The following is a 27,155-nucleotide window of genomic DNA, read 5'->3' as shown; positions in this document are numbered from 1 at the left end:
AAACCAATAACACAGGGGCATGGATAAAGAACTTATCAGACCTAACCCCTATCAGACACAGAAAAAGCAGTACTAGTAAAAGGACTAAATTTCAATTACCGAGACGCTGACAAGAAGTATTTCCTAGCGGCATTAGAAACCACATTGAAGGACAACAAACCCATATTGTAGAAACACAACAAACGATCAGACAGACAGTTGCACCTACTCTGAGCCAAAAGAGGGATGGAAACAAACTGAACACACAAGAAAAGAAAGCCTAGAAAACCTCAAAAAAGACAAAAACATCGTTATATTACCTGCAGACAAAGGTCGGGTCACAGTCATCCTGAACAGAAGGGACTACATATAGAAAGCCAATGCACTACTCACAGACACCAACACTTACCAACAGGTGGCGCTAGACCCGACCCCACAACTAGGAAACAAAATTACATATCTCCTAAGAAAATTACACAATTCCGGACAATTAAACAATTCCATAAAATGAAACCAGACGGAACCAACACCCCACGATTCTACGGACTACCAAAAATACATAAACCAGGAGCCCCCCTCAGACCCATAGTCTCACTACCCGGAACACCAACTTACAGACTGGCCAAAGAACTACATGCAAGACTGAAATACCTAGTAGAAGAGTCACAGCACTCCATCCACTCCACCCAGGAATTTCTAAAAATCATCAAAAACACCAAAATAGAGGAAGATGAAACAATGATCTCATTCGACGTAACAGCACTGTTCACCTCCATCAACATCGACCTGGCAAAGGAAACACTTACCACACTTCTAGAAGAGACCATCACACATACACCAACCACCACCAATCACATTACCAACGAAAACATCATGAAGCTAAGTGGACCTGTGCCTCACCACCCACTTCACCTTCAACAACATTATCTACAAACAAACAAACGGCACACCCATGGGATCTCCGCTATCAGGATTCAAAGCAGAAGCGGTAATGCAAAGACTAGAACAAACAGCCCTGCCAACCATCAAACCAAAAATCTGGGTCCGCTACGTAGATGACACCTTTGTCATCACAAAACGAAACAAGATAGAAGAGACATTTAACATCATCAACAACACCCTCACAGGCATAAAGTTCACCAAGGAGGAAGAAACCAACAACAAACTCGCATTCCTGGACGTCACAGTCGAAAGAAAGAACAACGGAGAACTACAAACCTGCATATACAGAAAACCGACAAACACTGACCAAATACTTAACTACACCAGCAACCATCCCAACACACACAAACGAAGCTGTATCAGAACACTATTCCAACGAGCCACCACACATTGCAGCACAGACGAACTTCAGAAAACAGAGGAGAACCACCTATACAATGTATTCAAGAAGAACGGATACTCAAAAAAATACAGTCCGCAGATTCCTCAAGCACAAACCACGACAAGCAGACCAAACACAGCCAGAAACCCTAACCACCTTACCATACATCAAAGAAGTTTCAGAAATGACAGCCAGACTACTAAGACCCCTCGGAATTCTAGTAGCACACAAACCCACCAACACTCTCAAACAAAAATTAACAAACTTAAAAGACCCAGTACAACCCATGGACAAAGCCAACGTCATCTACAAAATTCCATGCAAGGACTGCCACAAACACTATATAGGACAAACAGGAAGAAAGTTAGCCACCAGGATGCACGAACACCAGCTAGCCACAAAAAGACACGACCCTCTCTCCCTCGTAGCCCTACACACGGATGAAAAAAAACACCATTTCGACTGGGACAACACATCTATCCTGGGACAGGCTAAGCAAAGACATGCCAGAGAATTCCTAGAGGCCTGGCACTCCAACCATAACGCAATAAACAAACACATAGACCTAGATACCATCTATCAACCCCTCAGAAAACGAACAGGAAATGACATCACCACAAACCCCAGGAACCCCATCCAGAACCAACACATAGATCTGGATACCATCTATCAACCCCTCAGAAAACGAACAGGAAATGACATCACCACAAACCCCAGGAACCCCATCCAGAACAAACATATAAATAGAAAGCAGGAGACAACAGCTTCGCTTCACTTGGAGGTCGCCACTGATGATGTTACCTAGTCAGGTAATGAAACGTCTGGATATCAAACCTACAGCTCAGCGAGCAAACCTACACCCCATAAGAAGGGGACGATCACCTTGATGGGATTGTCCTATAGACCTCCTCAATTGTCAGTGGGAAACTGAGGAGCAAATATGTAGAGATCGCAGATATATGCAAGAATAATAGTGTTGTTACGGTAAGGGATTTTAACTTTCCAAACATAGACTGCGACTGCCATAGTGTTAAGGGCTTGGATAGTAAGTCATTTGTTAAATGAGTTGAAGCAATTCTTTTTGCCTATATCTGTGTAACCACAAGAGAAGGAGCAAAACTTGACCGATTCTAGGGAAGTAAGGCAGGGCAAGTGACTGAAGGGGAGCACTTTGGAGCTAGTAATCACTTTTAAAATAGTTATGAAAAAGGATAGGCCCTGTATAAAAGTTAAAGTTCTTAATTGGAGTAAGGCAAATTTTGACAGTATGAGACAGGAACTTTCAAAAGTTGATTGAGATAGTCCGTTCGCAGGTAAAGGGATAACTGGCAAGTGGGATAACAAGAGTTCAGAGGCATTACGTTCCTCTTAGAGTGAAGGGTAAGGCTGGTAAGAGTAGGGAACAGTGGATGAATAAAGATATTGAGGCTCTGGTCAAAAAAAATTAATCGGGAATTTGAAAGACTTAGAAAAAATGCCCACTGGTAACCTACTTAAATTAGCATCCTTTATTCTGATACTATGTCCTTTGGTCTTAGAATCTCCAATGAGGAGAAACATCTCAGCATTTACTCTCAAAAGGCCCCTTAAAAACCCTACATTTCAATGAGATCACTTCTCATTTCTTCTAACTTCCAATGAGTCGAGTTCCAACTTGGTTAATCTTTGCTTATAAGACAGTACCCTCATATAAGGGATCATTTTAGTGAACCTTCTCTGAACTGCTTCCAATGAAATGATATCTTTCGTTAAATAAGGGACCCAAAACTGCTCAGAGTACTCCAGATGTAGTTTCAACAGCACATTGTACGGTTACAATAAGACTCGTCTACCCTTGCATTCCAAGCCCCTTGAAATAAGAAGCAACACTCCATTTTTATTCATGATTTTCTTAACCTGCCGCACCTGCATGCCAGTTTGTGTGTTTCATGCACAAATACCTCCACAGTACCCTTTGAGTTGCAGCTTTTCTCCATTTCAGTAATACTGTTCTTTTGTTCTCCTTTCCAAAATCAACTTCACATTTTCCCATATTATACTCCATTTGCCGACCTTTAACCCACTTATTTAACCTACCAATAATACCCATTTCTAAACTTTTTGCAGCCCTCATGCAGCTTGACTCTCCATCTATTTGCATCTTATGCAATTTAGCTACAAAATATTCACTTCATTTATATATATTGTATATTCTCAACATTGATTCACCAACCTGAAAAAGAACCCCTTATGCCCACTTGCTGTTTCTGCGCATTAGCCAAATACCTATCCATGCCAATGTACCACTTCCAATACCATAGGCTTATTTACTGGTGGAGGAGGAATTTCTTCTCACACAGGGTTGAGTGTCCTAGAAAGTTGTTACCACAGAGACCTGTGCAGTCAGAGTCCTTCTGTATGTTTAAGGTTGAGGGAGATAGATTCTTGATCAGTAGGAGAATCAAGAGTTATGGGGAAAGGGCAGGCAGGAGAATGTGAGGAACACTGAATCATTTGCGATCCTATTGGTAGGGCAGGTGAATGGCCTGCTATTACAATTACTTATCGTCCTACTTGCTCTCCTATAATGTCGCACTTCAGGTGTCACAGGAAGAAACAAATTGTAGGATTTTCTGCTACCGATTTTTCTCTCCCGCCATCACTGCTCCGTTTTTCCAGACATAGGTCCGCTTTTCTCTTTATGAAGCTGTTGACCCGCTATCTCATGTTTAAGAAGCTCCAATTCCTCTCTCTCCTGGTCTTTATGAATCTGCTGTACCTGCGCGTTCTCTCACTGTTTCAGAAACACAGACTCCTCGTCCACCTTGATCATCCTGAACAGGCTTGAGAGACTGAATGATATGGTCTCAGCACCAGGGACCTGGGTTCAATTTCACCCCGTGTCTGTGTGGGTTTCCGTCGGGTGATCCAGTTTCCTCCCACAATTCAAAAGGTGTGTAATTTAGGTGGACTGGCCATGCTAAATTGCCCCATAGTGTCCAGGCTATGTGGATTAGCCATAGTTATTACTGGGCTACGGGAATAATGTGGGGCTGGGTCTGGGTGAGATGCTGTTTGGAGTGTCAGTGCAAACTCAATCAGCTGAATGGCTTCTTGCCACACTGTAGGGACTTCATGACTATGATATACCTCTCCTGCTACCTCACAGTGGCAGGGTTCCACGTCATTGATTTGACTGAGGATCTGGAGCTTTTTATGTCAGAATCTTCTGGGCATATTAGGTTTAATCTGCTATCTGCTCAAATGTTATATGAAGCATGATGAGAGAATACAGCACCAGTGTTAATACTATTTTTCATGATATTCTTCTCTCCAAATTTGTTTTCTGTGGAGTAATAACTGTTCAAATAATTTACTTAATCAAAGATTAAGCCAAAATAAACTAGAAATGAATTTACCTTTCTCCTAGGTAATCACCAATTGCTGTCTTATTTAGTCCCTCTCCTTTGTACAGAAACTGTGCAATATCTTCTCTGGTGTTCTTTAGAAGTTCATTCTCAATTAGAAACTGAATACCCTGTAACAAAAAAAGTATTTCAAATTAATAAATTCAAAACAATAGATTTTGGAGTCTCGATTTTACATTACTCCACTACTTCAACTATTATTAAAAAAAAGCTTAAGAAGTTAATAAGATTTCAAGTTCAAATTAGAATCTCTGGCATACACAATCTGTTACTTTAGATATTGTGACTTTAATATTCTCCACCCGGCCAGGAACAGAGGCTGTGTTTTTGTCCATTTAGTGTTTGGAAGGCTTGATGAAGTTTTGCAGTGCATCTTATAGAGTAACAGAGATGTACAACTCGTCCATGCCAACCAAATATCCCAACCCACTCTAGTCTGACCTGCGAGCACCCGGCCCATATCCCACCAAAGCCTTCCTAATCATATATCCATCCACATGCCTTTTAAATGTTGCAATTGTACCAGCCTCCACCACTTCCTCTGGCAGCTCATTCCATACACGTAGCACCCTCTACGTGAAAAAGTTGCTCCTTAGGTCTCTTTTATATCTTTCCCCTCTCATCCTAAACCTATGCCCTCTAGTTCTGGACTCCCCCACCCTAGGGAAGAGACTTTGTCTACGTATTCTATTCATGCCCCTCATGATTTTATAAACCTCTATAAGGTCACCCCGCAGCCTTCAACGCTCCAGGGAAAACAGCCCCAGCCTGTTCAGCCTCTCCTTAAAGCTCAAATCCTCCAACCCTGGCAACATTCTTGTAAATCTTTTCTGAACTGCTTCAAGTTTCACAACATCCTTCCGATAGGAAGGAGACCATTGTAGATGTACACACTGCTGCAACTAAGCACCGGTGGTGCAGGGGGCTAATGCTTGTGGATGTGATGTTAATCAAGCAGGCTGCTTTATCCTGGATGATGTCAAGCTCCTTGAACGTGGTAGCTCAGTATAGTGCTGAACATTGTGCAATTGTCAGCAAACATTCCCACTTCTGACCTTATGATGGGAGGAAACTAAATGATAAAGCATTTGAACATGGTTGGACCTAGGCAGTTGGACTCAATGAAGGGCTTATTCCCGAAATGTCAACTTTCTTGCTCCTACTATGCTTTTCCAGCAATTCGAGGTTAGTTCCCTAAGGAACTCCTTCAGTGGCTGAAATGATTGACCTCCAACAACCATAAGCATCTTCCTATATGCCAGATATGACTCCAACCAGAGGATAGTTTTCCCACTGATTCCAACTGACATCAGTTTCACATGAACTCTTCAATGCCACATCGGTTAAACGTGGCCCTGATGTCAAGGGCAGTCACAGTCACACTCACGTCACTTCTGGAATTCAGCTCTTAGATCCATGTTTGAACCAAGGTTGTAATGAAGCCAGGAGCAGACTGACCCTTCTGGAAGCCAAACTGGGTGTCAGCAAGTATGTTGTTACTAATCAAATGAGTTTTTTTTTGATAGCACTGTTGGTAGTGACTTCTATCAGTTTACTGATGATCAAGAGTAGACTGATGGCGTTGATAATTGGCCAGGTTGGCTTTGTCCTGCTTTTTCTGTACTGGGTGTTACTGGGCAATTTTCCATATTGTCAGGTAAATGCCAGTGTTGTAGCTATAATGGAACAGTTTTGCGAGAAGCGTGACAAGTTCTGGAGCCCAAGTCTTCAAACATCAGTGGAAAATTCAGAAGTTTTTGAGATTTGGCTTTGTGATACAAGTTAACAAATATTTTCATGCAAAATTAAAGACTGCACCTCTTCTTTCAAGCTGCATTATTACTCATCTTCAAAAGATTAACTTAGGGCTGGACAAATTACACACAAAATGATCAGGCTGAATGGTATTGTTTCATTGAGTGCTTCCGTATTCTTTGTGCTTAAAAGGAGACCAAGTGACATTCGACAGAAGACAGTAAAATCAGAAGGCAAGTGGGCACTGGATTGCTCCCCCGCTCTTATTACACTTAATAGTTGTAGTGAAGTGACCACAGCTAAAGTACGACAGATATTTGACAAAACTGGAAAGGTTCAGAAATGAGAAACAAACACAAAAAAACTGAAACAATAAAAATAAATTGATTTCACACCTTTTTAGGGTCCATGTTGAACTTTTTCCGGCCCATAGCCACTTGTTTATTCCGTTGCATATTTTTTCTAGAAAATAAAAAATAACATGGTAATTGGAAGTGACATTGTCAAAAACACATATTGTTCTTATGAATACCAACTGCACAGAGTTATATCAAATGAATGAATATGAAGAATAACATAATAATAACATGTTTTTATTTTGAGCTGCACCACCTCAAACTTCTGACAAAATTGTTTGGGGCCTTAATGAGACCACAGCTGGAGTTTTGTGGACAACTATGGTTTCTTACTTAGAAAAGGAAAAAAGAAGCCTTGGAGTGAAGCAACAAAGATTCATTATAGACTCTTCCTTGGAAGACAGAAATTTCACATGTGGCGGATTGGATGCACTGAGATTATATTACTATAAATTTAGAAAAATAAAAGATGATCTCATTTGAAACATCAAATTTTTATATGATTTGATGGAATCGATGCTGGATTCTTCCACTGGCTCGGAAGATTAGGATCAATTTCATCACTCAAAAGGTTGCATGAGTTTTGAAGTTTTCTACCTACAGCACCACAAATTCCATTGGTGCACCCAGAGATCAACAGATTCTTGAATACATAGGGAATTAAGGGACATGTGGATAATGTGGGGTAGAATTAAGGGAGATGATTAGTTAAGGCACAGCCTTAGGGCTAAGTAGCCAACTCCCACTGTTAATACTTATATTTTTATATTTTTTATGTGTTTATTAAGAACTTAAGCTATATACCTATCTATACGTCTCATGGAGAAAGTGAGGACTGCAGATGCTGGAGATCAGAGCTGAAAATGTGTTGCTGGAAAAGCGCAGCAGGTCAGGCAGCATTCAAGGAGCAGGAGAATCGACGTTTCGGGCATGAGCCCTTCTTCAAGAATGAGGAAAGTGTGTCCAGTAGGCTAAGATAAAAGGTAGGGAGGAGGGACTTGGGGGAGGGACATTGGAAATGCGATAGGTGGAAGGAGGTTAAGGTGAGGGTGATAGGCTGGAGTGAGGGTGGGGGCGGAGAGGTCAGGAAGATTGCAGGTTAGGAAGGTGGTGCTGAGTTCAAGGGTTGGGACTGAGATAAGGTGGGGGGAGGGGAAATGGAGAAATCTGAGTTCATCCCTTGTGGTTGGAGGGTTCCTAGGCTCATGTCTCATGTCTAAATATAATAACAATGTTCAGACAAGGAATATTTAGTACTGCAGTTTACACGAAGATTGCCTATCACACCATTATAATAATCATCCAACAATTTATATTTATATAGCACCATTAATACAAGGAAGTACCCGTGGCACTTTGCAGGAACTTTACAGAACAAATAATGACACCAACCTAAATAAGGAGACATTACGTTGGATACTCTTTGGTCGAAAGAGTATTTTAAAAGTGGAAAGTGAGGTAGAGAGGTATAAAAAGGGATCATCAAAGATCAGGCCTAGGAAACAGAAGGCACAGTAACAACGTGTAACAATTCAATTTTTTTTATATATTGGATGCTGCCATCTAGAATGTATCAAGCATTGAGTATACAGAGTGTGTTGGCCCATAGTGGGGACTGATGGATCATCGGCTGCGGCAGGACTCGATGCTCAGCGCGGTACCCAGAACGGGGCTGCATCTTTTGTGTAGAAGATTGAGCTTGGCACAGATTGGTGGAGAGGTTTAGTGCATCCTGGTTGAAGGACTGAAATGCTTAACTTTATATTTAGTTTTCTAATGTATTCCTAAGATTTTGTGCCTAAATACTAAGATGGTGCAAAGGACTAAAAAGCTGAACTTTGTAATTCTTTATTTTTCTAATTTATTCCTTTGGACCTAAGATGGTGCTATAAGTGGTGACTTTGTAAACTTTTCATTGCACTCATGTGAGTACATGTGACAATGGACCCAAACCTAAATTGGGATTCACAAGAGGCGACAATTAGAGCAGCAGAGATATCTTCGCACATTTTGGGATGGACAGATGCTGCATTTCGCTGATTAAGAAATGCAAAGAAGAAATTCTGGCATTCTTATTCCAGAAGTAACAAACAGAACAATCCCATGCTACCACACCTTGGAATTTTGCAATCAACACACTCAGCAGAGGCTAGGATTCCACCTGGTACTTTCCAGGTTGTGCAGATGAACATTATGCAAGGTACTCATGGTAATAAATGATTAATGAAGCCCTATGATTCAGTTTAAAACAATTTTATTTACATATGAAAATTTCTTTAAAAGTACGCAAGTAGTCATTCCAATAAAATTCTACTGTCAAATGAGTTGACATTTATGAAGACAATTTTGTGTTTTAAATAAATATTTCTGAATATTCATAATGCATACTGAAGGGTTGCAAGTACTGAAACTGAAGCTTTATTGTCTGTTTTGATGAAGTCACTCGACTCAGCATGTTAATACTGCTTTCTCCCCACAGATGGTGCCAGACTTGCTGAGGTTTTCCAGTAAGTTATTTTTTGTTTATCATACAGTATCTTTGTAGTGCAAATTTGTGTACAATAAGCTGGAACAGAATCAGGTTTAACTATGAATATTTTTCACTCCATATTGATGGCATTCTCTAACAAAGCTACTACTTTTACTATATATAGGTTTCATCTATATACCTTCTCACTGTTGTGTTGTTTTGCTACTGCATAAACAAATATATTGATACACTATTCTCCAATAGTTTTCTATTTTGATTCTAACATGCATTGCGAGATTTTATTAGATTGAACAATAATAATAATATGCATCTATAAGAAATCTATAACATACATGAAATGTTTCAAGACATTTTACAGGAGCATTATCAAAATAAAATTGACTCTGACTCACATAGGTCAGTTGACCAAAACCTTGGTCAAAGGGTTGAGTTATAAGGTGTGTCTTAAAGGATAATAGATAGGATAACTGGGGAATGTATTCAGAGCTGAAGGTCTAGATGACTGTGAGGGTTCACTGATGGTTCGAGCTTGCCTCCAACAGGGTATTTTTCATCTGATGTTGCAATATTTATGTTATCTTCTGTCATATAAGAAACTGGGTGTGGATACTGTGGTACATTTATTACAACTAACTATTATATACAAACATTACATTCCTCAGGCACATAGGTGTCTGAGCTAATATTAAGCTATTAAATTATAACAGAGTAAACTGTCATGTTTCAGGTATCCAAGCAGTAAGGTATGACATTTTTATACACTCAAGTCACAAGCCTTCATCCAGTAAAGATGTCATGAGCATGTCTCAAAGGTATATTGACATACTTAAGATGAGACATGATACTACAGCTACTAATGTTGCAGCAATGGAAATCATGGGTTTGTAAGAAGCCAGCCAACAGAGAAAAGAGTACATAAGTATAAGATCTGACTGTAAATGCTGAGTAGTATTTCTATTGTTGTGGATATCTTTTCCCAATTAAGTTAAAGGAACAGTCATTTTTCAAGTTGCACTTTAAAGCTGAAGGTATTACATGCTGTTTACAGCATATTTATTACAGATGCACAAGTCTAGCTTAATGCTATCAACTTTTTCCATATTCTTGGATCAACCCTTATTCAAACACAATGAAATTCCTAGCAATAAGATTGTTAACCAGATTTTATATTGTAATTGGAGATAGTTTCAATAAAACAATATTAAATTTATCACCAAGATTGATATCCCATTAGGCTAAGCTATATTCCTCTCACTACAGGTAAAAGTTTTTCATATTTAAAAAAATATTAAGTGCAACTGAAACAGTTTTTCATTAGTTCAATGTTCTATGTAGAAATCATATCACACTACAGAAAAATACTTACATTTGATGAGCAATCTCTTACGAAAGCTTTTGTTATAGGATTGCCACAATATTGACCTGTCTCTGAATTCCAATCTTTAAACAATTGATACAAAGTTACAATACACTGAAGCTTAAACCATCAAAACCAATTCCTAAAATCCACAATAGGTTTGTAAATATGTTGGAAATAGGAAGCTGTACATATAGCTGCAAGCTAATCATTAATGAGTGCACAAACTCACCACATGATCTCTCTTAAAAAAAACTTGATAAAAATTTGATTGTGAATAATGTCAAAGCAGATTGTTTGAAGATTCAAATCAGCGAAAGCTTTCATCAATACATTCCAAAAAGCCACATGCTAATTTTGAAGCTGCTAATCTTGTAACAACTGAAGTTGTACTATTCCTATGTAACAAAGGAACTGTTATATCAACTCAGACATTGCTCCCAGCACATAGATCACCTTAGGAAACACAGCAAATGGAAATATACGAGATATATCATGCTTTAAAATATATTTCGAAAAATGACTAATCCCAGTAACATAGTTCTCTATTACACATTGAAAGTTGTCATAGAATTGAAATAAGATCTTTCTTTTTAACAAAAACTTTTCATTTAAAGAACAAATTTTTAGAAATACAGAATAATAACTTGTAACAAATTTAACACTGCATGGTGATACCAAGCACAATGTTTTGGTGAAAGTAGGATATAAATCAATGAAATGTATATAAAGCTGGTACTTGCCACTTATTTGTACCCTCAGACCCCACCCCTCCAACCGTAACAAGGACAGAACGCCCCTGGTGCTCACCTTCCACCCTACCAACCTTCACATAAACCAAATCATCCACCGACATTTCCGCCACCTCCAAACAGACCCCACCACCAGGGATATATTTCCCTCCCCACCCCTCTCCGCCTTCCGCAAAGACCGTTCCCTCCATGACTACCTGGTCAGGTCCACGCCCCCCTACAACCCACCCTCGCATCCTGGCACCTTCCCCTACCACCGCAGGAATTGCAAAACCTGCGCCCACACCTCCTCCCTCACCTCTACCCAAGGCCCTAAAGGAGCCTTCCACATCCATCAAAGTTTTACCTGCACATCCACCAATATTATTTATTGTATCCGTTGCTCCCGATGCGGTCTCCTCTACATTGGGGAGACTGGACGCCTCCTAGCAGAGCGTTTTAGGGAACATCTCCGGGACACCCGCACCAATCAACCACACTGCCCTATGGCCCAACATTTCAACTCCCCCTCCCACTCTGCCGAGGACATGGAGGTCCTGAGCGTCCTTCACCACCGCTCCCTCACCAACAGACGCCTGGAGGAAGAACGCCTCATCTTCCATCTCGGAACACTTCAACCCCAGGAAATCAATGTGGACTTCAGCAGTTTCCTCATTTCCCCCACCCTCACCCCAGTTCCAAACTTCCAGCTCAGCACTGTCCCCATGACTTGTCCTACCTGCCTATCTTCTTTTCCACCTATCCACTCCACCCTCCCCCCCGACCTATCACCTTCATCCCTTCCCCCACTCACAATTGTACTCTATGCTACTTTCTCCCCACCCTCCTCTCACTTATCTCTTCACCCTTCAGGCTCTCTGCCTGTATTCCTGATGAAGGGCTTTGCCCGAAACGTCGATTTCACTGCTCCTTGGATGCTGCCTGAACTGCTGTGCTTTTCCAGCAAGACTCTAACCTAGACTTATTTGTACATGCCTCAGGACAAAGATAGGGCATGGGATATGGTTACAGCCACAGAATCTCTTTCTGCCCAAATATATATCAAGGAGAAATCGTTCCAGTTTTTAAATGCTTATCTCAGCCTTGACATCAGCTACTGACAGCATAAAGTACTGACGAATAGGTCAGACAATAATACAGAAAACAAGTTAGAAATGAAGCATAATTATAACTGCTACAGTGGGAGGAAGGTTGTCTTGTTTGCCATTTCAAAGTATCCCTTTCAGATTATAGAACATGGCACATTGGTAGGAGGCAATGATAGTCCCTAAAGGTCCCCACCAGATGCCAATCTTCAGCCAATTCAATTCATTCGACTGGATATCAAGAAATGGCTGAAAGCACTGGATAATGTAAAGCTATGGGCCCTGACAATATTCCACCAATAACATTGAAGACTTTTGTTTCAGAGCAGCTACAATGCAGCCCTTTACCCAAGAATGTGTTAAAATAAGGCCTGTGCACCAAACAGAGGACAAATCCAATCTGGCCAATTCCCACCCCATCAGTTTATTCTCAATCATCAGTAAAGTGATGGATGGAGTTGTCAATTCTATGACCAGGCAGCATTTGTAAAGGGATAACCTTCCCACTGACAGTTTTCAGTTTGTGTTCAGTCAAGGTCACTCGAACTGTGAATCCATTACAGTTTCAGTCCAACATGGCCAAATGAAGTGAACTCCAGAGGTGAAGTGAGAGTGACTGCTCTGGACATTAAGGCATTTCCCAGAGTGTGACATCAAGGAACCCTAATAAAGCTAGAGTCAATAAAAATTACACATAAATCTCTCTAATAGTTAGAGTCATGCCTAGCACAAAGGAAAATTTTTTTGATCGTTTGAGGTTAACCACTTAATGCCCAGAACTAATAGCTGGAGTAGTTCAGGTAGATATTTTCCAACCAACCTACTCAGAGATGTCAGTACAGACCTCTGGAGCAGATGGGACTTGAACCGAGTCCTCCTGGCTCAGATACAGGGACACTACCATTACACTACAAAAGCCCCAGCACCTTAGGGTACTGTACCAGGAGAAAGTGAGGACTGCAGATGCTGGACAAGTCAGAGTTGAAAAGTGTGGCGCTGGAAAAAGCACAGCAGGGTAGGCAGCATCTGAGGAGCAGGAGAATTGACGTTTCGGGCATAAGCCCTTTATCAGGAATGTTGGGGGGTGGAGAGCTGAGAGATAAATAGGGGGGTGTGGGTGGGGCTCAGAGGAAGTTAAGTGGGAAGACGATAGGTGGATGCAGAGGAGATAGGTGGGTAATTGTGATAGGTTGGAGCAGGTAGGTGGGAAGAAATAGGTGAAGAGGGCGATGCCGAATTGGAGAGTTGGATCTACAATGAGGTGAGTGGGGGACAGGAAATTTGGAAACTAGTGTAGTCGATGTTGATGCTGTGCGGTTGTAGATAACCGAGGCAGAAAATGAGGCATTTTTCCTCCAGTTGTCGGGTGGTTTGGATTTGGCAGTGGAGGAGACCAAGGGCTTGCATGGCCTTGGAGGAGGAGTTGAAGTCACTGGCCACAGGGAGGTGGGTAGTTTCGTGCAAGTGTCCCAGAAATGTTGCCTGAAACACACTGCAAGTTGTCCCAGTTGTCACAATCACCTTTAGCTTCTTCATCAATGACTTTTCTTCCATCATCAGGTCAGATGTGGGGGCACTTGCTGATGATTGCACAATGTTCAGCAAATTTGTAACTCCTCAGATACCAAAGCAGTGGACAACCATAGATTGATGAGTGGCAAGTAACATTCATGCCAAGCAATGACAATCTCCAATAAGAAAATCCAATCTTCTTCCTTTGATATTCAATGACACTACCATTATTGAATCTCCTATGATTAACATCCTGAGGGCTACCAGTGACAAGAAACTGAACTTGACCAGTCATGACCGCGTGACGGAACACTCTCCACTCGGATTAGGAGTGTAACTCCAACAATAACCAAGCAACAAAGCAGTCCATTTAATTGGCACTGTTGTAAGCTTTTGTTATCAGATTTCTGTAAACTTGACCTGTCTCTGAATTCCAATCTTTAAACAATTAACACAAAGTTACAAAACACTGAAGCTCAAACCATCAAAACCAATTCTGAATATCCACAATAGGTTTCTAAGTGCCATGAAATGGTGAGTGAGGCTGAGGGTGACGTTACATTGTCTCCCACCACATAGGCCATTTTATCAGGGAGGTTGAAAAATGGTCCAGCATTTTGTAGCTAACTAAATCATTTAAATGGCCAACTAAAGATCTCTTCCAGTTACTGCATGCGTTATACCAGTGGTATTAAGGATAGCAAAGATGATTCTCAATAGGAGTGAGAGAGACAGGGCAGTTGTCATGGGGGACTTCAACTTTCCAAATATTGATTGGGAACACTATAGTACGCGTACTATAGATGGGTCAATTTTTGTCCAGTGTGTCCAGGACAGCTTTCTGACACAGTATGCAGACAGGCCAACAAGGGGCAAAACCACATTAGATTTGGTACTGGGTAATAAGCCTGGCCAGGTGTTAGACTTGGAAGTAGGTGAGCACTTTGGTGATAGCGATCACAATTCTGTTATGTTTACTTTAGTGATAGAAAGGGATAGGTGTATATCACTGGGCAAGAGTTACAGCTGGGGGAAAGGCAATTACGATGCGATTAGGCAAGATTTAGGAAGCATAGGATGGGCAAGGAAACTGCAGGGGATGGGCACATTAGAAATGTGGAGCTTATTCAAGAAAAAGCTCCTGTGTGTCCTAAATGACTATGTACCTGTCAGGCAGGGAGAAAGCTGTAGAGCGCGGGAGCCGTGGTTTACGAAGGAAGTAGAATCTCTAGTCAAGAGGAAGAAGAAGGCTTATGTTAGGATGAGATGTGAAGGCTCAGTTAGGGCACTTGAGGGTTACAAGGTAGCCAGGAAAGACCTAAAGAGAGAGCTCAGAAGAGCCAGAAGAAGACATGAAAAGTTGTTGGCGGATAGGATCAGGGTAAACCCTAAGGCTTTCTATAGGTATTTAAGGAGTAAAAGAATGACGAGAGTAAGATTAGGGCCAATCAAGGATAGTAGTGAGAAGTTGTGTGTGGAGTCAGAGGAGCTAGGGGAAGCACTAAATGAATATTTTTTGACAGCATTCACTCTAGAAAACGACAATGTTGTCGAGGAGAATACTGAGATACAGGCTACTAGACGAGGTGGGATTGAGGTTCACAAGGAAGAGGTATTAGAAATCCTGCAGAGTGTGAAAATAGATAAATCCCCTGGGCCAGATGGGATTTATCCTAGGATCCTCTGGGAAGCCAGGGAGGAGATTGCTGAGCCTTTGGCATTGATCTTTAAATCGTCGTTGTCTACAGGAATAGTGCCAGAAGACTGGAGGATAGCAAATGTGGTTCCCCTGTTCAAGAAGGGGAGTAGAGACAACCCTGGTAATTATAGACCAGTGAGCCTTACTTCAGTTGTTAGTAAAGTGTTGGAAAAGGTTATAAGAGATAGGATTTATAATCATCTTGAAAAGAATAAATTGATTAGGGATAGTCAGCACGGTTTTGTGAAGGGTAGGTCATGCCTCACAGACCTTATTGAGTTCTTTGAGAAGGTGACCAAATAGGTAGATGAGAGTAAACTGGTTGATGTGGTGTATATGGATTTCAGCAAAGCGTTTGATAAGGTTCCCCACAGTAGGCTATTGTACAAAATGTGGAGGAATGGGACTGTGGGAGATATAGCAGTTTGGATCAGTAATTGGCTTGCTGAAAGAAGACAGAGGGTGGTGGTTGATGGGAAATATTCATCCTGGAGTCCAGTTATCAGTGGTGTACCGCAAGGGTCGGTGTTGGGTCCACTGCTGTTCGTCATTTTTATAAATGACCTGGATGAGGGCGTAGAAGGGTGGGTTAGTAAATTTGCAGATGACACAATGGAGTTGTGGGTAGTGACAAAGGATGTTGTAGGTTACAGAGAGACATAGATAAGCTGCAGAGCTGGGCTGAGAGGTGGCAAATGGAGATTAATGCAGACAAGTGTGAGGTGATTCACTTTGGTCGGAGTAACCAGAATGCAAAGTACTGGGCTAACGGTAAGATTCTTGGTAGTGTAGATGAGCAGAGAGATCTCGGTGTCCATGTACACAGATCCTTGAAAGTTGCCACCCAGGTTGACAGCGTTGTTAAGAAGGCATACAGTGTTTTAGCTTTTATTAATAGAGGGATCGAGTTCCAGAACCATGAGGTTATGCTACAGCTGTTCAAAACTCTGGTGTGGCCGCACTTGGAGTATTGTGTACAGTCCTGGTCACTGCATTATAAGGATGTGGAAGCTTTGGAAAGGGTGTAGAGGAGATTTTCTAGGATGTTGCCTGGTATGGAGGGAAGGTCTTACGAGGAAAGGCTGAGGGACTTGAGAGAGACATAAAGGATAATCAGAGAGTTAGATAGGGTGGATGGGGAGAGCCTTTTTCCAAGTATGGTGACGGCGAGCACGTGGGGGCATAGCTTTAAATTGAGGAGTGATAGATATAGGACAGATAGTTTCTTTCAGAGGTAGTTTCTTTATTCAGAGAGTAGTAAGGGTATGGAATGCTTTGCCTGCAACGATAGTAGATTCGCCAACTTTAAGTACATTTAAGTCGTCATTGGACAAGCATATAGACGTACATGGAATAGTGTAGGCTAGATGGGCTTCAGATTAGTATGACAGGTCGGCACAACATCGAGGGCTGAAGGGCCTGTACAGCGCTGTAATGTTCTATATATGGTTGGTGGACCTTATTTCAAACTCTTTTTGACTCCCTGTGGGTCCTGTCAATGGCGCCTTTCACCAACAATACCCTTTAGATATCTTAAAAGGCACATATCGTCAGTATCCCTCCACCTTCTTTACATCACCATCAAAGAGAAATTGGTGAATTGATAGTGCAGGTAAGTTCCAAGGGAACTTAAATATCCTATCTGTTGACTCAGTTTCCCTGCCATCAATGCTGCTTGACCTGCTAAATATTTGCAGAATTTTCTGCTTTTTATGAATTGTTAAATGCATTCCAACATTGATTTTCAGTAATTATCAAATTTCAGTAATTATGAAATTTGAGATGGCACTAAGGGAGTCCCAGTCAATATTGGGAAAGTTAAAATCATCCACTACAATAGTGCTGTTGTTTTGTGTCTTTTCATGATCTGCTTATATATCTGTTCCTCTAATTCCTATCGGCTATTGGGAGGCCTATAGTATAAACCCATTACAGAGATTGCACCTTTCTTATTCCTAAATTCTACCCATTTTGCCTCGCTGGATGAGTCCTCCAAGATGTCCTCTCTTAGTGCAGCTGTGACATTCTCCTTAATCAGTAATGTAACTACTTCATTCCTTTTCCATCCCTCTCTACCACCCCTGAAACTTCAAAACAATGGAATGTTGAGCTCCCAGTCAAGCCTTTCTCTCAACCAAGTTTCTGTAATGACTATAAAATTGTACTCAAAAGTCTCACAATTCTAGGTTGTAGTCCAACAGGTTAATTTAAAATCACAAGCTTACAGAGCGCTGCTCCTTCGTCCGCATGTAGAACATCATAATTCCATGCACTAATCCAGACTCTGAGCTCAACTGCCTTAATTGTTTTACTCCTTGTATTAAAATAAATACACTTTGGATCGCCAGGCCTGGTGTGTGAATGGCACTAACAAATTGTCCTGGAAGGATATTGATATCCCTGCAGTTTAGATGCAACCCATCCTCTTGTACAGGTCTCCCCTGCCCTGGAAAAGATCCATTTATCTGAAGCCCTCCCTCTTACACCAGCCATTAAGCCAAGCTTTCAACTGTATCATCTTTCTATTTCTGGCCTCACTAGCATGTGGCACGGGGAGTTATTCAAAGATCACATTCCTGGAGATCTAGATTTTCAAATTTTGACTCAACTTCCTAAAGTTGCTTTGCAGGACCTGATCTCTCTTTCAGCCTATGCCACTAGTGCCAAAATGACCATGACCTCTGGCTGCTCACCATCGCCCTTCAGAATACTGGGTGCCCACTCAGAGAAATCCTTGACCCTGGCACTAGGGAGGCATCACACAATGCTAGAATCTTAGTTGCATCCCGAGAAACACCTACTTGTGCCCTGACTATAGAGTACCCTCTCATTAGCACAGATTTGACTGCTGCTGCTTTTCCTTGAGAAGCCGTTTCCCCCTCCTCCCCTAACAATGTCCAAAATGTTATGCTTGTTTGAGAAGGGAATAGCCAGAGGGGAGTACAGCACTGTCTGCCTGCCTCTCCTGATTAGATTACTTAGATTAGATTAGATTACTTCCAGTGTGGAAACAGGCCCTTCGGCCCAACAAGTCCACACCGACCTGCCGAAGCGCAACCCACCCAGACCCATTCCCCTACATTTACCCCTTCACCTAACACTATGGGCAATTTAGCGTGGCCAATCCACCTAACCTGCACATTTTTGGATTGTGGGAGGAAACCGGAGCACCTGGAAGAAACCCACGCAGTCATGGGGAGAATGTGCAAACTCCACACAGAGAGTCGCCTGAGGCGGGAATTGAACCAGGGTCTCTGGTGCTGTGAGGCAGCAGTGCTAACCACTGTGCTGCCCATCCTGATGGTCACCCATCTACCTGGCTAAACCTTTGGTGCAATCGCATCCCTAAAAATCCTTCCTGTAAACCTTTCTGGCTCCTATATGCTCCTCAGTGAATCCAACTGCAGCTCGACTCACTTGCTGTTTGTTAGGCACATTTACCTGATCTCTCACATCACACAGGAGGAGCGTGTCAATCCACTACCATTACCATCCGTCTAATAACTAGTGGATTTAGAAAAAGGCCTTACATTGCCACAGCTTATGCAGCTCACCCTGATCAGCAACACCCAACATTCATGAAAGCAAAATGCATAATTCTAAGCACAATGCTGAGGATGCATTAATAATATTTTGGGATAAGAATTTAAAGGAACATAAACAGGTTATTTCAAAGTTACATTGACAATTTAAACATTCATCATGTTACAAATTCAAAATTTGACTAAAGGATGCAGGGGTATTGCATGCTAGGATAGTAGGAATATTGAGGGTATTAATGAAAATTGTAATATTTGCAAAATGTACAGAAGAATTGCATCACAACTAATGTTTAAGTCTTTCATCAGTGAGACATTTTACTGAAGCTGAGCAATGGACTTTGAGATTATAATATCAAGAAAAACACATTTGCCTTTTACATTTTTTGTACATTGCAACTAGATTTAGTCTCCCTGTGGTATTTTATAATTAAGACAAAAAAAAAGAACTACAGTCAGACAATAGAAAGATGGGTAGGAATAGGGTTGGGAACATTAAGTTCTTAATGGACAATCACGAAGAATTGGTCAATGAGGAACTTAGAGGTATATTCTCTCTGTTGGAGTACTGCACAGAGTGACAGAAATTCCTTTTAATAATTGGAATTGAGGGAAAGTCACATTGTGATTGATAAAATGTTCTGAAAACTTCTGGTTGATCAACCAAATTGCAAATTGGCAACTGCTTTAATGTGGACAGGGCAAGATATGAAAAAATATGCTTTAGGGCAGATTGGACCACAACCGCTATCAATTAGCTTATGACAGGATGCCTAAATTACCCTCTATCACATTGCATCAACTTTAGATGGGACTACAATTAATTCAATTTTTGCAGAACATATAAATGCCATGAATGCAGGCAGAAAAACATTTATTCCGACAGATGTTTCAGAAAAGATCAGGAAAGCTTTGAGTTATTTTAACATACTGTCAGAGGAGCATTTTAATCCTGGGAACATGGCATCTTTCAAGAGGGAAGGGCAAAAAGATCGGAGCTGTCTGGAACAGGTTATAGGCACTGATGCCAAAATAATAGTCTTGGAACATAGTGACCAAATTGTTAGAATACATTCCACATATCTTGCTGGCACATACTGAAGAAAGTAACTATGGACAAGATATTAGAAAGATGGATTGAAATAGGATTGGGAGCAATGGCTAAGTTCCTGATGGACAATCGAAAATAATTTGCCAATGAGGAATTTAAAATTACATACAAGAATTTAAATATTGGAGCAATGCACACAGTGGCAGAAATACATTTTAATAATAGGATTTGAGGGAGAAATCCACTGTGATTGATAAAATGTTCTGATATCTATTAGAGTACATTCCACACATCTTATTGGCACTTATCAGGGAAAGTAACCATGAACAAGATAACAGAAGTAATAGAAAATCCTGGTGATATGGCATCGTTCAATAAGAAAGAGAGGAAAGATTGGAGGAGTCCAACAAAGGTTACAGGTACCAATGGCAAACAATCATCTTGGAACATAGTTGTCAAAATGTTTGAATACATTCCAAACAACTTACTGGCACTTATTATATATTAATGGAGCCTGAAATAAAATGGAAAATGAAGATATACCATATACTTCATACAAAAATGTGCCAAACCTTTAAGTATCTCAGAATATGACAGATGATGGGGTAAACAGAGCGGACTGAGTGATGGAAAGATCAGGATTAGGCCACTTATTTCAAAGATCAATTCCCAAATGTTGGCACAAATTAACTAAATTTTACAAGAAGGAGCAGAATATTAGGTTTATAATTGGAAGGAAGTGAAAATGTGAAAAGCCAAGAAATGTAGTGTTAAGGCCGAGAGCCTAATGCTGATCTTAGATCAAGAATTTTGGAAAGCAAGTCTGGTGGCAGGAGGGACAGGTCAAGTAGTGGTAGTCCAGATAGGGACAGAGCATTGTTGAACAGGTGAACAGCACCACAAGAGGCAGAAGCCATTTTGATCGAAAAAACTCTGTGGATACCAACAGCTAGTTGGTAAAGGAAGCAAAATGAAAAGAACTTGATAGTTGGAAATAGTTTAGTGTATACACAGAAACACTGGATAAAGGACAACTAGCGTTGCCTCACTGATGGATATATCTGGAAAAATTACTTGCTAATGGTTCATGTAAAGCTAAGGTCAGACGTGTAACTTGAAGATATAAGAAACAACTGTAACCGCAATGTGTGAATAGCCTGCACAACAGCTGGAAAAGCAAATTGAAGATTTTCTTTGCACTCTTAATAACATTTTCATGGAAATATAAATCTAATGATGTCAAAGCAGCATTTTTGCAAGGGTAACAATTTCAAAGAGAAGCATTTTTAAAGCCTTCAGTAGAAGCTAGTGCGTCAGAAGGCAAATTATGGACGTTGAACAGTGCATTTATTGTTAAATGATGCATCTGGAGTGTAGCAATTTTCAGTTAGGTCTGTCCTATGAAAAACTGGTTGTATTCAGCTAGAAGCAGATCCAGTAAGGTTTTATTTGAACTAAGAAAAACTGGAATGCATTTCATTCATGTAAGAAAATGATTTACTGAGGGAAGGATCTGAGGCATTTGAAAAACTGGTGATAGATAAAACTATAAAGGAATTCAAAGCTTCAGAAGCTTTTAAACATACAAGATTGGATATTGGAAACTGGTTAAGTGGCAGGTGACAGAAAGTAGGGATAATGGGTAGGTATTCAAATTAGCAGAATGTTATTAGTGTGTCCCTCGTGAATCTGTGATAGGGCCTCAATTATTCACATTATTTATAAGCAACTTGAATAATGACACAGAACGTCATATACCCAAATTTGGTGACGACACAAAGTTGGGCAGGATTATAGGATGAAATTACAAAAGGATATTGATAGATTACGTGAATGGGTAAAATAGTGGCAGAGGGATTTCAATGTAAGCAAATGAGAGGTTATCCATTTTGGACAGAGAAAGGACAGACTGGGGTAATTTATTGATGATATGAAGTTAATTACAATAGTTGTCTGAAGAAACTCAGAGTTCAGGTATATATATATATATATATCATTAAACTACAATGACATGTACAGAAAATAATCAGGAAGGCAGATATCTAGAGGAGTACATTATAAGAACGCAGACATTATGCTGCAGTTATACAAAATCCTGGTTGGACCCCACTTTGAGTACTGTGAGCAGGTCTGAACACCACACCTTAGGAAGGATATATTGACCTTGAAGGGGATATGGCATAAGTTTACAAAAATGATATTGGGACTTCAGGGATTAAGTTATAAAGAAAAACTGTACAAATTAGGCCTGTTTTCTTTATATTTTAGAAAGTCAAAAGGTGATCAGATTGAAGTCTAAGACATTAACAGGGAAAGGCAGGGCAGATGAATATGAACTATTTCTACTAGTTGGAGATTCTCAAACTAGGGGGCACAGTCTAAATATTAGGGTCAGGAGAGATGTTCATAAGCATTTCTACACAACGGTGGTAGATGTTTGGAACTCTCTACCACAAATAGCAGTGAATACAGGGTTAATTGCTAATTTTAAATCTGAGAAAGATAAATCTTTGTTCAGAAAACATATTAAAGGGTATAGGCCAGAGGCAGATATACGGAGTTAGGCCACAGATCAGCCACAATCTCACTGAATGACTGAATAGTTTCAGAGGATGAATAACATATTCCAGTTCCTATGTTCCCATATTAAACAGACTAAGTTGGAAACTATCCTGAAACAACACTCTTACCTGGAGAATGTTCCTAAGAGCCCAATGAGACAAGCTAGATCCACATAAATATACGTCAGTAGCACCAAGGAAGAAACAAATCAGTTGAGAAATTTGTTTGGGCAAGTAAATTGGCTATGCATGCACCAGAGAGGGCTGCGCACATTGGAATGGTGTAACACGATGTGTGAAAATAAAGAAGCTCCTCCAAAGCTTATGGATCTCTATATGTGCTTTCCAATAGACTCAAGTCACCTTCAGCACCATAACTTTCACTGATCTAGAATAGACAATTGGCTGCAGCCAAACAGCAATTTCCAGACACCAGAAGAACAGGAGAGGTCAGCAAATTGTTTTTTAAAAGCTGCTCCCATATTTCTGTCATAACTTAATTGGGTAGACATATGAAATTAACATCAGAAATACAGTATTTATTCCAGGATACTTGCCCACGCCATAGTGACTATAGCATCATGACCCTAACGATTGCTTACACGCAACCCATTTATATGGGTAAACTTCTTCAATGCTACACTTTCCACAAAGTTTTGGGAGTAGTAGGTATAGTTCTAAAGAAATTGCAGGTCCATATAACATGATTCTTACATCTGAACTTATAAATGTAACTAATTGGGTGTTGTAAACTGTATCTCCCAAATCCAGTACACCACCATCCCTAGTCCCCAAGTCTTGTCAATACATTAGTGAATAATGCTACATGGAGATGGTACCTTCATACTGCACAGACAGTAATATTCATTCGACAAAAAACAAAAATGAGTCCTTACCGCTCTTCAGTGGAACCCAGGTTTTCAATCTCATTCGTAACCTCTGCTATCTCATCTTTCAACCTCTGAAAAAGATCAATGAGTTACATCATCACAACATATGAAATGAAATTATACTCTAACAAGTCTTCCATAAACAAAATATGACAACTGATGCAAAATTTTTTCTGTTCGTTATCTGTATCAAATTCATAAATGCATTTAGAATTTGGTTACAAACAAATCTTCCCGGATGCGTGACAGCTAGTGACTACTGTACAGAAGCTATAACAATATTTAAGAGTTTAATCACATCACTTCAGTGCTGCTACTTATGACTTAAATTTCAATATAATCCAATGCATTACCCAGTTTTTGCTTTGGACCAATATTTGGTAACACAAAAGGCATCATATAAAAATCATCCGCAAATATTTATCCTAAGGTAAGAAATCCAGTTATCCCTCACATGTACAGTAGTAGTACACTTCTATTAAGATAAGGTCACAAGATGTAGGAGGAGGAGTAAGCTATTCAGTCTGTCTCACCATTCAATCAGATCATTGCTAATCTGAAAACTCTCAAGTCCACTTCTCTGCCTTTTCCCCATAACCCTCAACTGATTAAAAATCTGTCCATCTCAGGCTTGAATATAAGACCGTAAGATGTAGGAGCAGAAGGAGACTATTCACTTTCTAAGGACTGGAAAATCATGTGGCAACACATTGCAATACAAAGCAAGAGTTGTCTGCTTGAATCCCATGATCCTACTGGCCCTGAAGAAGAGCTTATGCCCGAAGTGTCGATTCTCCTGTTCCTTGGATGCTGCCTGATCTGCTGCGCTTTTCCAGCAACACATTTTTCAGCGCTGTTTGGGAATTTACTGGGTTATTGAATTTCAGAAAATATTCTGTGTAAAACCTAAGATCATTTCATACATTGTATGGTTGTAAAGCACTTCACAACCAACAGAAGTCACTTTCAACTTCAGTTGAGCTAAAACTTGGTGTAAGGAGGTCAGATACTCATCAATTTTCCTATCATCTGACCTCAACAGAAAGGAAAATTGAACAGGGTACATCCAATATTGTGTCTTGTCAATTTGGTAGTTGAAAGCCACACACAGTTTGCATACTGCTGATTAAAAGTGTAAATTGATGAACTTATTTTTCTCTTTTGCAGAATTTGTCATGGTTTGCACTTTCATTTCCTCTAACAATTTCTTGTCTGACCTTAGTTGCAATTGGAAAAGTGACATTTAATGACAGTATTTTAAATTAGCCTCTTCTAATTTTATTTAATTGGGGCGGCAAGGTGGCACAGTGGTTAGCACTGCTGCCTCACAGCGCCAGGGACCCAGGTTCAATTCCCGCCTCGGGCAACTGTCTGTGTGGAGTTTGCACGTTCTCCCCGTGTCTGCGTGGGTTTCCTCCGGGTGCACCGGTTTCCTCCCACAGTCCAAAGATGTGCAGGTTAGTTGAATTGGCCATGCTAAATTGCCCCATAGTGTTAGGTGTAGGGGAATCGGTCTGGGTGGGTTGCTCTTCAGAGAGTTGGTGTGGACTTGTTGGACCGAAGGGCCTGTTTCCACACTGTAAGAAATCTAAATTTGTAATCTAAATCTTAATTGCAAGAAATTGTAGATCATAAAGTATAGAAGTAGAATATGACCATTTAGCGCAATGAGTCTAATCTGCCATTCAATCATGGCTGACATGCTTCTCAGCTCAATATTCCTGCCTTCTCCCCAAAACATTTGATCCCCTTACCAATCAAAAACATATCTATCTCTATCTTAAAGACACTCAAAGACTTTGCCTTCAGAGCCCTCTGCAAGCACTGAGTTCCACAGGTTCACCACTCTCTAACTGAATGAATTCCTCATCTCAGTTCTAAAAGGTCATTCATTCACTTTGAGACTGTGCCCTAGGGTTCCAGTTTTTCCTACTACTGGAATTTTCTTCTTCATGTCCACCCTTTTTCAGGCTTCTCAGTATTCTGTCAGCTTCAACTAGATCCCTCCCTCATCCTTCAAAGCTCCAAATATAGGCCCAGAGTCCTCAACAGCTCCTCATATGACAAATCATTCATTCCCAGGATCATTCCTGTAAACCTCCTCTGGATCCTATCCAATGTCTTCCTTAGATACAGGACCCAAAACTGCTCTCAATATTCTAAATGCATTCTGACCAGACACTTACACAGCCTCAGTGGTATGCTGTTGTGTTCCAGTCCTCTCGAAATGAATGCCAACATCACATTTGCCTTCCTAATTATCCAATGAACCTGCATGCTAACCTTAATCTAACTCATCTAATCTTAAACTAAGGCTCCTCAGTCCCTTTGTGCTTCATAGTTCCACAACCTTTCCCTATTTAGGAAATAGTCTATGCCTCTGTCCTTCCTACTCTGTTGGAACTGTAAATACAAAACTTAAACAAATGTACACAAACACAAATGAAAATACAAAGTCACTCAGGCACTGAAGTACATTTTCATGGGTGTGCACAAACGTACTGGCTTTTCATGATTTCTGAGGCAATGTGGTACTCTGACAATTCTCTCAAAGCTATAAACAATCTTGACAATTTATTTGAAATTCACTTTCTTGGCATATTTCTATAATCTCATTGAATTCACAATGAAATCCAGCTTTAAACATGCATTCCTCCTTAAAAAAGAACATTCTTGATTCTGATGCTAAAAATAAATTGTGATTTTTCTTTTTTTATACCCGAGTTTTGCCAAGAGTTAACTGCACTTTCAAAAATGTTACTCCAGGTCCCTGTGGTTTGACATTGTTTCAATTTAACCTTTTTCTTCATTTTTGGTGACTTAATAACACAGGTAAGGAGGTGTTAGTGTTGGACAAGGGTGGACAAAGTCAAAAATAACACGACACCGAGTTATAGTTCACCAGGCTTATTTGAAACCAGAGCTGAAAATGTGTTGCTGGTAAAGCACAGCAGGTCAGGCAGCATCCAAGGAACAGGAGAATCGACGTTTCGGGCATAAGCCCTTCATCAGAAATGAGGAAAGTGTGTTCAGCAGGCTAAGATAAAAGGTAGGGAGGAGGGACTTGGGGGAGGGGCGTTGGAAATGTGATAGGTGGAAAGAGGTCAAGGTGAGGGCGATAGGTTAGAGTGGGGTGGGGGCGGAGAGGTCAGGAAGAAGATTTCTACTACAAACCCACCGACTCCCACAGCTACCTTGACTACACCTCCTCCCACCCTGCCCCCTGTAAAAACGCTATCCCATTCTCCCAATTCCTTCGTCTCCGCCGCATCTGCTCCCAGGAGGACCAGTTCCAAAACCGTACAACCCAGATAGCCTCCTTCTTCAAGGACCGCAATTTCCCCCCCGACAATGCCCTCCACCGTATCTCTTCCACTTCCCGCTCCTCCGCCCTTGA

The 27,155-nt window shown here is 40.7% G+C and overlaps 1 protein-coding gene across 4 annotated transcripts in view; it reads right to left on the bottom strand.

Annotated features, from left to right (window-relative positions):
- Positions 1-27,155, bottom strand: part of cyth1b (cytohesin 1b) — a 232,773-nt gene that overhangs the window by 34,003 nt on the left and 171,615 nt on the right. For all 4 annotated transcript variants that reach the window (XM_043714921.2, XM_043714919.2, XM_043714920.2 and 1 more), the window contains exons 3-5: positions 23,765-23,829; positions 6,861-6,927; positions 4,702-4,820 (exon numbers count right to left, since the gene is read on the bottom strand). In XM_043714921.2, coding sequence (XP_043570856.1) covers positions 4,702-4,820; positions 6,861-6,927; positions 23,765-23,829 — 251 coding nt within the window. The remainder of the gene's footprint in view (positions 1-4,701; positions 4,821-6,860; positions 6,928-23,764; positions 23,830-27,155) is intronic.

This window comes from Chiloscyllium plagiosum, unplaced genomic scaffold (genome assembly GCF_037043375.1).
Source record: "Chiloscyllium plagiosum isolate Xiang-an unplaced genomic scaffold, Cpla_swu_hap1 HiC_scaffold_25, whole genome shotgun sequence".
Taxonomy (NCBI): domain Eukaryota; kingdom Metazoa; phylum Chordata; class Chondrichthyes; order Orectolobiformes; family Hemiscylliidae; genus Chiloscyllium; species Chiloscyllium plagiosum.
This window is presented reverse-complemented; position numbering and strand designations above follow the sequence as displayed.